The 16,606-nt window shown below is 39.6% G+C and overlaps 2 protein-coding genes across 7 annotated transcripts in view; one reads left to right on the top strand and one right to left on the bottom strand.

Moving 5' to 3' along the window:
• Window positions 1-9,846, bottom strand: part of LOC126337015 (nuclear pore complex protein Nup93-like) — a 187,892-nt gene extending 178,046 nt beyond the window's left edge. The window contains exons 1-2 of one of the 3 annotated variants that reach the window (XM_050001270.1): window positions 9,720-9,837; window positions 9,471-9,523 (exon numbers count right to left, since the gene is read on the bottom strand). The gene's annotated coding sequence lies outside the window, so the exon portion shown is untranslated. Of the gene's footprint in view, window positions 1-8,135; window positions 8,341-9,470; window positions 9,524-9,719 lie in introns of those variants that run through there. The other 2 variants (XM_050001272.1, XM_050001271.1) reach the window with 2 other exon arrangements.
• A 407-nt stretch (window positions 9,847-10,253) lies between these two features.
• The window catches only part of LOC126337013 (protein PALS2), a 359,531-nt gene continuing 353,178 nt past the window's right edge, over window positions 10,254-16,606 (top strand). Inside the window, exon 1 of one of the 4 annotated variants that reach the window (XM_050001265.1) lies at window positions 10,254-10,774. In XM_050001265.1, the coding sequence (XP_049857222.1) occupies window positions 10,657-10,774 (118 nt within the window). In that variant the 5' untranslated portion in view covers window positions 10,254-10,656. Of the gene's footprint in view, window positions 10,775-11,111; window positions 11,320-16,606 lie in introns of those variants that run through there. The other 3 variants (XM_050001262.1, XM_050001266.1, XM_050001263.1) reach the window with 3 other exon arrangements.

Here is a 16,606-nt window from a genome sequence, read left to right as displayed (position 1 = left end):
ACTGTAATCTGTGATCAGACAAATGCCCCATAAAACTGCAAGAGATGATACCTGTCAGCTCCCTTTGCCTTTTCGCTGAGGCTTTTCAAAATATTCAATTATTTGAAGCCCTTTTGTTTACAGCTGTTTCAGGTACGGGTGGCAGGTTAATTTCCAGGCAACTAACAGCCCCAAGAAATGCTCAGTGCCCTTAAAATTAAAATATTGTCCCCCACTGTGTGCTCTAGTGAGTTAAAACTTAAAACTTAGACAGGCACTGCTGAAATTGACACACACAGTCTTCTCTGGTGAGAATCTAAATCTAGCTTTATTAGTCCAAACTTCCAACCTCCTGAGGGTCAGCTGCAGTTGCCATGTTGTCATTGAAAGATCAGATGACAAGCATAAGATTACAAAGTCATCCACACACAAAAAGCATTTAACAGAGCTCCTGACTGCAGAGGTGCCACTGATAGCAATTGCAAGCAATGTGACAATGTGTATACTGCCTTGGAGGACTCCACTCTCCTGGACACAATAATCTAACAAGGCACCACCAACAAAATATCGAAAGCACCGGTCCTTGAAGAAGGTTTGGATAAGAAGAGGCTGACATCCTTATAGTCTCCATTCATGAAGTTGGAGAAGGACGTTTTATTATCAAGTGGTATTGTATGCTTTTTCAAAATGGTTTCGGTGTAAGAAGTAGTCCTGTATCGCCATCACCAGTAGAATTAAGTTGTCAAGGGCTGAACAGTAGTGCCTGAAGCCGCACTGAGTGTGGCAAAGTTGTCCTCAGGATTTGAGGTGCAAGTTGATCATGCACTTTAGAGTCTTACCCATACAACTGGTATGTCCTACACTTCAGTAAATGTTACGGTCAGTACAATCCTTAACTGGTATCCATATTGGAATTAAGATTGCTTCCTTCTACGTCATGGGGTACTGTCCATGAAACCAGATCTGGGTAAAACAAGACAGGAACTTGCCTTTGGCTACAGGGCACAAATGATGGAGCACGACATAATGAATATGGAAGTCTCAGAGCAGTGTCTCTCTCCACGTGGATATCAATATCCTAGACAGTAAACTCACCACTGGAAAGGGAGAGTACTCGCCAATTGTGTGGAGGCATCACACTTGTAGTCTGATTAAAATTACTTGATAGTTGACACTTCACACGTTGACGGCATCTTTCTCCAATCCGAGTGCTCAATGCAATGCCCAAATTGTCCACTGTTGCCAAACTTCCACAACAAACAGTCATTTCACTTCCAATTCCTTGTCTGGCTTTTCTTCTTCTTCTTCTTCTTCTTCTTCTTCTTCTTCTTCTTGTGTTTGGGTCTCAAATCCTGGGTCCTTCATCACGCATAAACACATCCAGACAACACACACAAAATGATGGCATCGAAATAATGCAAATTTCGTACATACCAATAGCCAAAGACTACCGCATTCTTTCGCACAAGATACAAAACTGTCATGTTTTTGACTTCACATATTCAATTATTATCATCACATATTCAGCCATCACCATCATCATAAAAGAGATCAGCTTGTAGTGGTAAACTTCATGTGACATAGCCTTAAAGTGAACTTTTTGAAAACAACAACAAATGATAGCTGCATCTCATTCTAGACATAAATAAGTGTAACAGTTTAATGCAAAGGGATTCTGTAGCACAGTGGTAAAGTTGCAGTTTGAGATGGAGAAGGTTGTGGGGTTTGAATCAAGTTGGGTGACAATATTTTTTTATTTTTAAATCTTTATTAAAATGACTTATTATTATTATTATTATTATTATTATTATTATTATTATTATTATTATTATTATTTTCAATTAATTCATTTTAATATAATGTTTTATTTTTAATCTTTAACGCATCATTTTCATCATATTTGCTTTCTTATTTGCTCTTAGTTTTCTTCCTATCATTCTTCATTTGTTTGGAATCTGCCTGTGGCACCTATTTACCTGTATGCGAGTCCCAACAAGGACTGCTCACAACTCGGTATCGCATCAGCTCATGCAGCAAATGTGAAGTGTTACCCCCCCCCCCCCCTTTTTTGTCTAGAGTCTGCTTGCATAGGTCAGCTTTAATCACATCATGCAAAGCAAGTGTGATTAATAGTTCAGCTACAGGTTGCTGACAGCCGTTTTCTCAGACACATTGCACATCAAGAGGTTGTGATTACATTAGGACATGAGTGTAAATTCTGGGCTACAAAATACGGTGGCTGCCACAGTTCAGTCATTGGTCATTTAAAGTCAGTTGTGGACACAGCACCTCACATTCCTGCCATACCTTTTGGCAGCAGCTTCCAAAATTGCTCAGCATAACATGAACAGCATTTCAGCACTTGTGAAGTTATCTGCCATATTTGTGTGTCACCTATAACTGAGTGGTATCTGATGTGGCAACACTGCAGCACCAGGTGGCAGATGTCAACTATGAAGTAATTTAAAGTGACGGGCTTCTTAAGGGCCAATGCAAAAGAAGTAGCAAACAAAGGAGGTTGCATAGCTTTGTAAGCATTTTTAGCTTCAACATACGGCATGGATCTCTTACCTTTCAGTTCATGAATTTTCCTTTTGTCATCATAAACCTCACACTTCCTGTTCCATACCGGGCGATTCCCAGAGCAATTTATACATTTCAGAGGAAGTGTACAATAATCATTTGATTAGTGAGCTGAGCCTTCACAATTTCAACACAAAGCCTTCCTTTATATTCCTTAGTGGTATAAACAAAACGTTGACATTTGAAGCATTGTACTGGGTTAGGAACAAATGGTCGTACCTCAAGATGGATGCAGCTTGCAAGAATATGTTCAGTTAGTTTCGAAGTGTTGAACACTAGAATAAATGTTTCAATTTTTCCAGTGTGCCATTAACTCTCCTCCTAAATTTCTGCTCTTCATTGAAATCCATATTTTTCTATTCTTCACATGTTTCATCAAGGTTCATTTCCATTACATCAGAGCAGGTAGCCACACCTTTACAGAAGTTATGGGTGTTAGGCACTTTAGTCACAACAGAGTAACCGCATTAACACTTTTTAAGGACACGGCAGTACCATCCAATGCCTTGTCAATGAAGGTGTTATGACAGACTAGTGCCCTGTTGTTATAATTCTGAAACTACTACAATGGACAGGCCAACCTAGCTCTCTGTAAGATGGGTAAAGGTAATACCGGCAAGTACACTTGTCCCTGGCAATAGTAAAAGTGAACTGAGGTCATTCCCTAAGGCTCCCACAATCCACTATTGAAACAAATGTCGACCCAGACAGAGGCCCACATGCCTGAGCAAGCCTTCTAGAACTGTGAGAGGGAGGGGGCAGCAGGTGCCGCAGAGTTGCCCGCTACAGACTTATCTCAACAGCCATTCACCTATCAGCTTGTAGCACATCTTGAGGTTGAGTATTCTTTTACGTAGTTGTTTACCTTCCTCACGGTCCAAGCAATGAAGCCCAGGGGCCTCATTTTCCAAAAACTGCTGTGCTTAACAGTGGACCCTGATGTAAACACCAGTTTATGGTACAAGAGGTATGCTGATGACACTATCCAGTCCCTGGCTCAGGAAACCCAGTTTTTCCTTACCCATACCCAACAATTGCTGGCAGAGTTCCCTGCAAAAGACACAGCCATCCCCTTCGTAAGTTGGCACACACACTTTATAAGGGTTCTCCGCTTAGGGCTGTCAGCAGACTTGAATGAACCTACCAGTAGCTCTGCTACCGCTGGCACAGTCCTCAGCATCATTGACACACGCAACCCCCTACCACCTGACACCGAAAGGGCCTACTATAGAAGAAACTTGTAATTTACTACATATCATTCATTATCTTGATAATTCTGTATTTGATGCCATCTCAATGTTACATTTTTGCCAAAGCCGCAGCCACCCCCGGTGAAAGGGTACGAGAGACAGTCCAGATTTTGGAAATATTACATCGAGGCTTTGACGAAAATGCAACAGTGAGAAGGCAGCAAATACAGAATTACCAAGGTAATAAACAATACATTTTAAATTACAAAAATTCTGTTTCAAAAGATTAGAAAGGATGATGCACTCTTTATAAGCAGCAAAGTGATGAAAAAAGAAGAACTGGATTTTTAGTTCACTGGACAAATGCCACTAAAGGCGCTGAACAATCCAGTATCTACACTGACTACTTGATATCTTTGCACCAAATACTGAATCAACAACAGTACACCGTAACAGTGCCCATGCAAACAGCATGTGCCACTTAGCAAAATACTCAATTAAAACTGATCTGAGAGTTGAAATTTAATTTTCTTCTTGTGCATTCATCACACTTTACACATAATTTGACTTTTTCTTGTTTCTGGTACAAGCATATACATTTTCCATACAATATCCACAGAAAAATCACTTCAGTCATACCATAGTCCCAAATAGTGCTTCAAAATCGTTTCCTTGATACTGGCATGTTACCTTTAAGTTTTAGATGTTTATTACCTTATCTGTATCCTAGATCTATTACAGTTTACAAATTTTTACCATTGACTTATAACCAGTTACATACAAGACAAATTCCTTACAGTCACTGAGGACTGAAATCCCAGTTTTTGGATTTGGTTGACAATAACCAACTAGGCAACCAAGACACCATACTCAAAACAAATAACAGAAACCTGTTGTTGGCAGTAGAGCCTGTCATTCATGTCAACTCACAAAAAGGTAGTTGCAGAGCTCTTTAAGGGTGATGGAAGGGTATTGTACAGAAAAATTCAGTAGAGGGGAGTGATTTTAGTTAAGTGTCTCCTGGCTGAGAGAGTTAAACATTTAAAAATATTGATCAGGAATAAAGAAAGACTTGTGTGAAATTTCCCAATTCTATTTTTTTCACTGTTTTATGAGGCTGTTCACACATACACTTTTGTCTCATCACATATCATAATTAATATAAAATGTTTGGAAAAAGACTTATTTTGATTTTCTAACAAAGACACCAGATTAACCAAACTGTGAGGAACAGCTACATTAAAGACATCATAGCCATGGTTGTTAGAAAGTGCACCCTTCTGTTTTACATTACCATGCTGAATACAGAACAGATCCCCAGAAATATGTCTCTGTAGAGCTATGTGATGAGTGGACACAGAGCTAGGAACAAGGCTAGCAAATATTTATGATGGGTCAGAGAGCAGAAATTTGTAAACTATCCTTTTCTCCTTCTTTTATGAAGAGCTTTAAAACTCATCCAAATTCCCTACATCACTCATTTAGGTCAACAGAGGGGTCTGATCCCACCCGACGGCTTTGACCCGTGACAAAATGGTGGTGGTGTGTATGACGTCATGGAGTTTAGTTCACGAGTGTGTTGTGTTTGTAGATGTCGTCTTGTTGCAGTTTGCGGTGTCCTCTGATGGTTGGTGTGTGTGTGTGTGTGTGTGTGTGTGTGTGTGTGTGTGTGTGTGTGTGTGTGTTTGTGTTATTTGATATATTGGGTTCATTTGGGTATCGCTGCTTGAAGTGTGCACTTATTGGTCGTGACTGTTATAAAAGAACAGAAATTGGTTCCAGTGAGTTAACAATTAAGTTTCTGTTGTGTTTATGTTATTACGGTGTTGTTTGTCGTATAGTAAGTCATTTCATTTAATTTGTGGCTTCTTTAGTTAGGTAACAATATGACTTCTAAGTATAGTAGTGCACGTCTGCAGGCTCAAAGGGGGGACGATATATTGTCCCTCATTAAGTTCCTGCAACTTTTTGGGCTTGTGGGAGAGATTGTGAAATGCAGCGTATGCAAGCACAATATGAGGTTGGCCATAGTTCCGGCATCTCGGACCACGGACTGTTACATGTGATGGTGCCTTAAGGGATAACCATTGGCACTCTAAGGTGTCGTACTTGATTCGAGAGGTCTAGGTCGGCCGTGAGAGAGAGTTTTGATGACATATTATTTTTGTTATAGATCCTCCCATAGTTTTTATGCGTGTGATACTGGCGTGAGTGAGAGGACAATGTTAGAATGGTTTTCATTTTGTAGGGAAGCTTGTTCCGAATAAGTACAGGGATAAGTTGAGTGGGCCTGGGGTGGTGGTTGAGGTTGACGAATCACAGTCTGGGAAGAGGAAATACGGGAGGGGTAAGTCTCCAGTTGGTTTTTGGGTGTGGGGGGGGGGGGGGGGGGACGTTGATTCTGGGGGATGGACTAATACAACAGAGAGGTTTTGGGGGGCATTTAAGTCAGTTATTTGGAGGGGGAAGAGGCGTTCTTCCAACCTTCAATCTCATTTAGATGAGTATTGCTGGTGGACAAGCTTCCCTGAGAACTAATGCATTTTTCACCTTTTTTTTTAGGGCTATTAATAAAATGAATAGTCCAAGGGTGGCGAGTTTCCGTTTTGTGATGGTGGGGGGGCTGCAGCTCGAGCGGGGGCCAGTGGTTGTTCTATGATTATGTTGCGAAGGATCTGATTTGTTGCTGTTGTTTTTCAGTTGTAGTGTGTGATCAAGTTTCATTTATTTGGTGTGTGTGTGTGTGTGTGTGTGTGTGTGTGTGTGTGTGTGTGTGTGTGTGTGTGTGTGTGTGTGTGTGTGTGCGGATGACCTGGTGTGTAGAGGCAAACTTTTTTCTGTGGTAAGTAGTCGTTTTTTGGGTGTATTGTTCGCGTGTTATGATGTTTGGTGGCGTTTTTGTATGTTGTTGGGTCGGTGTTATTTACTGCATTTGTTGGTGGTTGACATTCTGGTATTGGCACTTGTGGTTGATTTCTGTATCTTACTGGAAGTACTCAATTACAATTTTTTTGGTATCGTCAGTCTTATTTGAGCCATACAGTTCATGGGAAGTGTCGGATTTCAATTTTGGTCATAGCAGTGTGTGTTTTGGTATTGTGAGCTGCTTTTGGCCTCTATATGTCAAGCGAAGTATCAGATTTCAATTTTTGTTGGTTTTGTGGTATCAATAGTTGTGGAGATATTTTAATTTTTGGAGTTGTCGGTTTTTCTTTAGTGGTACTGACAATTGTGGTTGAACTATGTAGGTGAAGGGAAGTGACCAATTCCTGAGGATATTGTGAGTGTAGTGGAATTTGGTAATTCTGTGTTGTCATTTTGTGTGGTTTGGGATTGTTGTGTGTGTTTGTATATGTTTATATTTAGTTTATCCCCACCTAAAAACACCCAAATTCCTGTGCTGGTCCCATTAGTTTAGTTATATTTTTGGAGAAAGATGTGTGTGTTGATTTTTAATGTATTTTCATGTTTGTTGTTGTGTTTATGCATAGGCACCATAGTGGAGATGTTGACAGTTATCATTTCCGTCACACTTGTGACATCACTGGTCAAAGCAGATGGGTGGAATTTTCTCATATTGATGACTTTCATTGAGATGAAGTATTTTACAGGGAATATTTATGGAGAAGCTCAGCCTCTTACTTTACAATATATGAAAGGCCAAGAATAATAGTGTTCCAGAGAATCAATTGCCAATAACTGGTAACAGATACATCGTATTAACAAATATATTAAAACTTATTTTCTATGTTTATATGCAACACGAAATGTGCATATAAAATTTAACATGTAAGCTACATGTTTCAATTCCAAGTGACGCAGCACAACGACAATACTTGACAGTATGCGTATGATACTGAGAGGTTAGATTCGACGAACTCTATTATAAAGCACACAGTGTTAAATAATTTTAGTCAGATTAGTTAGACAGTCACAGATACCAAAATCACACAGGTTGTAGCAATGGAGAATAGTAATCTATGGAAAATAAGATTATCCCATATTGGGTTATGATTAGACTACATGTTAATTCTAAAATGCTATTGACAGTTGCACTGATTGCAGTTCTTCTCCATCATCTCCCAATACTTTTCCTACCATCAGCTCAGGAACACCTGATTCAGAAGCAAAAAAGCACCTCAATAGTAGAATATATTCTCTCTCTGACAAGCCCCATTTGCTAATGTCATCTTGCTAATTTCTTTGGGTTTCCCACACTATACTCAACAGAATATAACACCATTTACGAATTTTTTAACAGTAAAAAAGAAATTTCTAAAATGCAGTTACAGTGTACTGCATGATGAATAGTGGGAGGTGGCTAACCATTTTTGTATTACATATTGAGAGTGTACAGAAAATTTGATATAGTAAATGACTGACCTGTAGTGAAGCCCCAGCCTGAGGTTAGGTTGGACTGTGATAATTTGGTTTTGAGTTGACGAAGCCAAGAAATCTCAACACAAAAATTGGTTGATCTGCCATGTTTACTTCCAACAATTCAATGCAGTTACTGGCTGCAGCGAGCAATGAAAGACACAGGGAAACCGTAACTACACTTTTGCCGAATCTTAGATCTTATGGACATTTTCTCTGAAACACAAATATCCTAAACTGTTGAGAAACCACAAGAGAACCCACACCAAATGACTGCATTCACTATCTTTTTATTATTTTCAACACACCTTGACCAGATACAACTAACCTTACCCTAAAAGTGAACTAACCAAAGCATCTTCCTAATATGATCCCAATTAGTTTAGTTAATAACGCAACACAATCTTAAACAGAGATGCAAGACGACTGTAACTCCTGTACACACAACTACTGGTACCCATTATAAAAACATACAGTTTACAATATGTTAGGATTTCTCTCAAGATGAGATGGTCATATTACAGTACCTGTGTGTTCTATGCCATGCTGCTTATAGTACCTGTAATTATAGAGGTGGAGTATAGCACTACACATAGACATTGTTAATTACTTTGTCAACCAAAAGCACACTTTAAAGAAACCAGTAAAATGGAAACCATAGATGACAAAAAATATACCTACAGCCTCAAAAACATTGCTTTGTGCTAACAGATGACATTGTCAGGTAGCCCCCCTAGCTGCTGCAGAGATCATGAAATGAAATTATAAGATTGCTCTCTGTGATTTTTAAACATTAGTAGTTTACCACATAAAAATTAAGCTTCCTTGAGAATTTAAATAGGCCTATACAAATCTCTTAGTGAAGGTCGTGGCAGTTTTGTTTTTGAGTTATCAAGGTTTTGGTATCATGTTTACCCACTATATTCTTTGATCCGTCCTACATGACACTACATATATTTTACAGATATGAAAGCACTAAAACAGATTTCCTAAACGCGTTAAGTGAGCTGTAGGTGATTAATTTTAAACTAATTTGCATTGTGGTAACATAACAAAGGTGTGAATAACCCCCCCCCCCCCCTTTGGGTTCAAAATAGGGTATACTTATTTACAGTAATGAATATTACTTCACAAATTACAGACTGTATCAACCTATGTGCTATATTTAAGAATTTCAGTTTCTAATACTTTTTTTGATTTCTATGTGCCTTATTAGTCGTACCCACTGATGACTTCTGTACCAAAGGCTTCTTTACTTGAACAAAAATAAATATTTATTCAACAAGTGTTCCAATCTACAATTAGTTCACTTCAATAACATATCAAGGAATTAATGTTCACCTCTAATAGACACAAGTAGCTTTGGCCAGTAGTTTCTTGTTGGTGTATAGAATCTGTGAATCAGGAACACCGACAATTTCAATTACTGCGAATAATGTCCGATTTTAAAACTGAAAACTCAATTAGAAACAAGCATTGCAGGCAGCAAAACAACTTGTTCCTTGGCACTTTGATACTCTTAAAACATTAAACGCCGAAATGGTTTAACAAACATTGAGATTTGGAAGAAAAATATTTTTATATACACACACTTTACAGCGCTTGTCCAGCTTCAAGCACAATCAAATAATAGAACACATTCCACTTTCAAACAAGTGCTTCTACTCGCTCTTCCCGGCAAACATTGAAGTCGAGTATTTTTATCTCTGGATTTGTTGTTTGCCATAGACTATCTTTCTATCGACTCAACGAGCCACTCAACAGAATCGTGATTCCTTGCAACTTTTTGAGATAATTATTTCTAACTAATGTAAGTTGTAATGGATCATAGCTTACGAACAATGTAACGACCTGCTATTAAAAACTGCATTTATTTAGACATATAACTTGAAAATACCAGAATGAATATTTTTAATACGGTGACAGTAATGATGTGGTCAGTCACGTTCAACAGCGCATGGTGATTACGCTGCTGATCTTAAAAGCCAATGTTTCTGTTCCTCACCAAATATGCAAATATGTTCATCATTTTCTAAATTTACAGAATATAAATGGTGTGGTGAACGATTGGATTTAGAAGGCTCTGCCGACATTTAGTTCTCTTCAGAAACGACAGATAACGCGACGCGTCATAGCAGAAGATATAGGTTGTGCATTTTATTCGCGCAGTAGATATATTTCTCTCGGCGGAGGTAGTATAATACCCGAAGATGAATGGATACAAAGCTTTCTGACATGGCTGCACATTTAATAAATGTTTTCGATTCTCTGTGATCGATTAAATAAGTGTTTAGCTGCATACAAAAACTGAAAACGAAATGTAGTTTGAGTTAATCTAGTTTTATTTATCTTAAAGTGGAACATAAGGTAGAATGTAACATAATTCCATCAAAAACGTTCAGTTATTTTATAGTAAAGTCCAATGGCAAAAGTTTCTGATGTGCCATTGTAAAAGAGCAAAAACAGCTATAGGCTATAACTTAAATGTAATGCATAAAGTGATAATCAATACGAGAACAACGGCGTCATGAAATTCTGTCATAAAATGCCAGACGACAATAATGGTGTACTCCTTGATACAATCGTTCTGCAATGCGGTAGAAGTCAATCAAGTGTGCGTGGATTTCAGAGCAGAACTGGAATCGGTGAGTTTATTCGCTCCTCGGTAGCAACGAGCTCTAGTTTAGAAATTTAATGTATTTTATTCTTTCTATCCCTCTTACGATTATTACGTTTTTTGACCGTGTGCCTAAGGTAAATAGATCTGGCGTTCTATATGCCAGAACTACCGTATAACCACTTAAAACAACATATATTGCATGTTTCTTTCTGTGCGTAACTATCTGTTTGCCTAGGTTTGCACAATTTGTAAAGATATTATAAAAGCAAAAGTAAGGACTACTGCAATTTCAGCGGGATGCGACCCACAGGTCTCATTGGATTTTGAAAAAGGTATGCGCCGTTTGATTGGTTACTGTCCAGCAGCAGGCGGGAGGAGAAGGGGGGAGCAGCAACAGCAGTGGATTTAAAGGATACGTTTCTCGCGTGTTGTGTGTCTCGAGACGCTGTTCGATGCTTAAGAGGTAGCAGTTCGTTAAAATGGTGTTGTTTGGAAGGACAGAAAATGTCGAGCGTCGCGAGCTTTTGGCCAGCATGGAACAGATGGGTTTAGGTAAACCGATAGACAACGGTAAGTCTTAAGGAACGATAATTATTTATTGCTGTCATCTTATTCTCAAACCATAATATAGTACTCGTTGCCGAAATCCTCTTTTTCATTTCCAGAAAGGCTGATTATTATGCTACACTCGTCGTAAATTTATTTACACCGTAGCTTCGTTACACTTATAGACTCTGCCAGATTTATTTTTTTTTAGTTTAGTAAGTAGAGGAAATATTTCTGATCAGCTGTGAGTAATGTGAGCATATTGACAACCTGTTGATAATGCGTACTTTATTGATCTTACACTGTGCCCGACCCACCCTACTGCGCTCTTCCAAGCTCGCTTTCGCGGAGATCCTCATATTTGAAATACTACCTTCATGATTTCAAACAGCGTTTTAACAACAATGGAATACAGAGTTTGCGTCATAAATTATCTAATTAAGCAGACTGAATCTTCGTTCAGAAGTAGTAGTAAGCGACGGTCACTTCATCGTCCTGTTAATCACCCTCCTACAAGAATCACAGTATAAGGCACTCACGTGATACTAATTGTAAGTAGCGCAGTGTTTACAAACAAAACTCGGTGGTGAGTTTTCGTATTCGGGTCCATGTTACCAATGCTGCGTACAATAACGTATGGCGTGGTTTGTAGAACAGTATAATGAATAAAATTTGTGATTTTTTTTAAAGAAAATATTAGAACCATGTATAGCGTAAACGAAATAAGCCAAAATTACAACTGTTATCACAGCTAATTGTAGTCGTCGATTGCGTTATATTAATTACCTGAAAATGGTCTATATTGATTTTAGTAACCGATCGTAGAAGTAATCTGATCTTCCTTTGTTTCCGTCTTCTTCCGAAGATAGTTACCGTTTTGCTTTCTAGTAAATTTATCGCCAATATGAAAATGTTTAGCATTAGTTTGAAGTACGTGAGCCGTGGCATTAGGACCTCTGTCCCTTGCGCGCTTAGCTATCATACGACGAGGGAACAGAGACACGCACCAAACTAATCAGTTGAACTTTTATCAACAGCAATAGTCCATGCGGCCTATAACTGCATATATATGTGAGAATTCAACGAGAGCGAAAGTGCTAGGGTAAATTTGGGTAGCGATAGGAAGAAACGAAAAAATATCATATCTTTTTTTTTTAAGTACGTTTCTAGTATTTAAATCCCCGAAAACGGAATGCCAGATAATACTATTCGTATTACAGCATTGTTTAACTGTCTAGTGTTCTTGCTGTTCATTTGAGAGATGAGCCTTGGGAGAAACGAGTACTTCGATGCTGCCGGTATTTTTTTAAATTTTTTATTCCATTCCTCCACTGAAGCTCACGTTGACATTGTGAACGCCCAAACCAAAAGTTGCTGAAAAATTAAATGAAGTTTTTGTAACCCTGCTGCCAATCAATAGCAGGAGGAGATCATCATCATCCATGAAGAGACAGCAAAATTCAGACTTTTAGATTGTAGCTTAAGACAGACTGATGGTGAAACAATTTTTCAAAACAAAAATAAGTAGTGGAGGCGGTGTAGAGGTGGGGAGGGCGGGTTATAGGGATCCATGGGTAGTGCTGACGGGAATATGGAGACCTCAGCGCCAAACAACACTATGAATCTCTATATCGTACGTCTAGTGAAATATTAATTCAGGCTTAGACAAGGAAAACGGTTAAACATCTACTTATTGTGCTACACTGCTTGGAGCTGGAGGGAGTTGAGCCACAAGCAAATAGTGTGACGTGAAATGAGACCGGCGTTCATATCTTTGATCATGGGCTGAAAAGACGGGTAAATGAAATGGCATCGCACAAGATCACCGAAGGAGGATAAAGAAGCAGAATTGTGCAGTCCCCAGGGAAAGTAACGGCTAGTGTCTTTTGGGATAAGTAGAATGTGACCCTTTTTTGAGAAGCCTTTCACTGTTTTGTGTATTTTTGAGAAACCTCTCATTATTGTTTTGTGTAATATAGTATCAATTTGAAAAAAAAGGAAACTGAAACTATATCTTCACTGTTTAGCTTTTCAGTGGCAATGCAGAGTCGCAAGTACGACTCCTGAAATTGTGAATGTTGAGGGATAGCGCCATACAGGTCACCTCTAGAATGATAAAATAATCTTTTCGGACTGCTTACAAGGCACCGTTCATACTGAGACGATACCATATGCGATGCGACACGTTGCACTGAAACTCATCGTTGTCGTCACTCTGAAGATTCAGACACTTTAAAATTTCTTATGCCAGTCGCTAGGAGGCAGAGACAGTAATTGTTACTGCGAAATAATATATCGCCTTGTTGAAAGATTTTTGAAAATGAGGCACATTACACTAAAAGGTGAACAATTTCCCACGTCTCTCATCTGGAAAGTAAATATAAGCAAAATATGAACTTATAGAATATAGGATCATCTGTGAGATTTGATTCAGGACTTTCTAGCTGACAGAACTCAACGCGTCGTTTTTAACGGAATAAAATGAACATGTGTGAAAGTAAGTTCTAGAGCACCCCAAGGAAATGTTCTATCGCCGTTATTATTCACGTATATACAGATTTCTGGTGTATAACGTCGGAAACTCCATTGACCTGACCACAGGTGATGCTGTTGCATACAGGAAAATCGCAACGCCAGCAAATTCTAATGAAAAATAGATAGACATGCAGAGCATTGACACCTGGTTCAAGAGCACGTAATTTACCATCCTCAAAAATAAATGTAAATTGTTGCGCATAAATATGCTTTTGCTTGTTGATTTCGAGGCGTATTGTGTGGGGCATTACAGAATATAAACAGGTCCATTCAGAATAAACATAGGAGCATGCTGTTCGCAGACGTGGTGATGCTGCACGATAATGCCAGAAACCGTGGTGACGTGTCACCTCAGCAACTTTTTGAAAAATTCAAATGAGAGGTGACGGGTCCCCCCTCTCTTCAATATTTAGCACAAAATGGTTTCCACCGTTTCCTGGAAACGACAGAATGGCTGGCTGCACGCAATTTCAACTCAATCGAGAAAATGCATTATTTAAGTACCGGATAATTCAAAAAGAAAGAACAGATTTCAGTTGTTTATTGTAGACAAACTACAACACATTGCACATATCACTACATAGAGGAAAGTTCAAAGTTTTGATACAGCTGCGCTGTTGTGTATTTGTAGCAACATGGTGACTACACCACAAGAGAAATACCTTAGTATGTTGGAATTTTCGTGAATTAAAAAAAAAAAAGTCTCTAAGCACTATGCGACATAACTTCTGAGGTCATCAGTCGCCTAGAACTTAGAACTAATTAAACCTAACCAACCTAAGGACATCACACACATCCATGCCCGAGGCAGGATTCGAACCTGCGACCGTAGCGGTCGCTCGGCTCCAGACTGAAGCGCCTAGAACCGCACGACCACTCCGACCGGCTCGTGAAGTCAATCCACTGTTGTGCAACGTGCTTTGCGCCGTCGATTCAGAAAGACACCGCCTCTGCTAAAGTAGGTTTTGTGACTGGCGTAAAAAATTCCTCGAAGTTGGTTGCATTTGCAAAGAGAAGAGCAGTGGTCGACCACCCACGTCAGATGAAAATGTCGAGGGGTGTCCAAGATGCGTTCAGCACGAAGCCCTCGGAAGTCAGTACGGGCAGGCCACAATAGTGAGGCGTGTTGTGAAGCGATGCCTGCATGTGGTGCCTCACAAGTTACAATTACTGCAGGAATTGGATCCCGGCGGCCATAACAGCAGGTGCGAGTTTTACATTTCAGTTCTCCAGCATATAGCAGAGGGCACTTTTACGAACGACGCATCTTTTCGGGCGAATCGACGTATCATCGATCGGGTAAAAGAAATCGCCGTGACGTAAGCATTTGGGGTGTCACAAAATCCTGGCGTTGTCGTCGAACATGAAAGAGACTCACCGAAACTGAATGTGTTTTAAGGTGTTTCTGTTTACAAAGTTTATGGGCCTTTCTTTTTTTTTTCGGAGGAAACTGTTGCAGGAATGTCGTACCTGGAAGTGTTGCAAAATTGGTGGTTTCCTCAACTTCACGAAGATTCCAATGGTCTCATTTTTACGCATGACAGCGCCCTCCTCACTTTCACCTTGAGGTGCGGCGTTATCTCAACAACAGCATCCCACAACGTTGGACTGGAAGAGCGGGCAACAAGATCTTGTTCATTGCTTTTGGCCTCATACTTGGCGATTTTTTCTTTGGATGTACATAAAAGATAGTTTTTGTCCCCCCTATGGCAGCTACTCTTGAAGAGCTGAGAAACCGAATTGCTGAAGCTGTCGATTAAATAAACGGGGCCCTGTTGATTCGTGTTTGGAACGAAATGGATTACCGTTTCGATGTTTCTCGAGCAACGCATGGTGTTCATGTAGAGTGTATGGTATAGTGTCTGTGCGAACATAAAACTGAACTTTCCTGTATCTAGTGGCATGCGTAATGTGTTTCTGTCTTGCATGCTATGTCTGTAATAAACAATAGAAATCTGTTCTTTCTTTCTGAACCCTCTGCATATAAGACGTTGAATTCCTGCGGTGGATCCCCCGTAAGACTGATCCAGAATTGCGAAAAATGTAGGTGGACGCATACACTTTACTTAGGCCAAATATCAAAATAAATATTGTGCGTACAGCAGTTGTTGAAGTTACATTTTCGTCCAAGAAGGATGTATGTGGCTGCCGTAAGCAGCGTTAATTCGTACTGCGGTCAGCAACCAAGAGCCGTTCTAAGGCGCGAGATATTTACGACGGAATTTCTAAAGCGTGATAATCTTTCCTCTGGCTCTAAGCAAGATTATTTTACAAAGCACTTACTGTGGGTGTTTTTGGCACGATTACCAGCACCTAGAATTACACATCTATACATATTCCATAATACAGGCGCGGACGTTCACTCGCTGTTCACATACATTCTTTCACAACGGATCGTAACACAAGCCTTCGGTTGTAACACACACACACACACACACACACACACACACACACACACACACACACACACACACCAGACATTGATGTTTTAGATTGATAAAAAAAGTGATGGGGAATCAGCTGAGGAGGCCGCAGTCGTAGAGCCATTTTACTGCAGCAGATGAGAATGCCCCTAACAATCAGCAGCGCATTGGCCCTCCGATTTTAGTGCTGAAACACAAGGAATATTTGATTGATAGAGCACAGGACGGTGAATGTTCCACACAGTTGAAAGTAACACCGGGTGTGCCCCAAGGAAGCGTAACAGGACCTCCATTGTTCTCAACATTCAGAAACGATTTATAAGATACTATCATCAGTACTACAAGATGATAAA

This window comes from Schistocerca gregaria, chromosome 2, assembly GCF_023897955.1.
Source record: "Schistocerca gregaria isolate iqSchGreg1 chromosome 2, iqSchGreg1.2, whole genome shotgun sequence".
NCBI lineage: Eukaryota > Metazoa > Arthropoda > Insecta > Orthoptera > Acrididae > Schistocerca > Schistocerca gregaria.
This window is presented reverse-complemented; position numbering and strand designations above follow the sequence as displayed.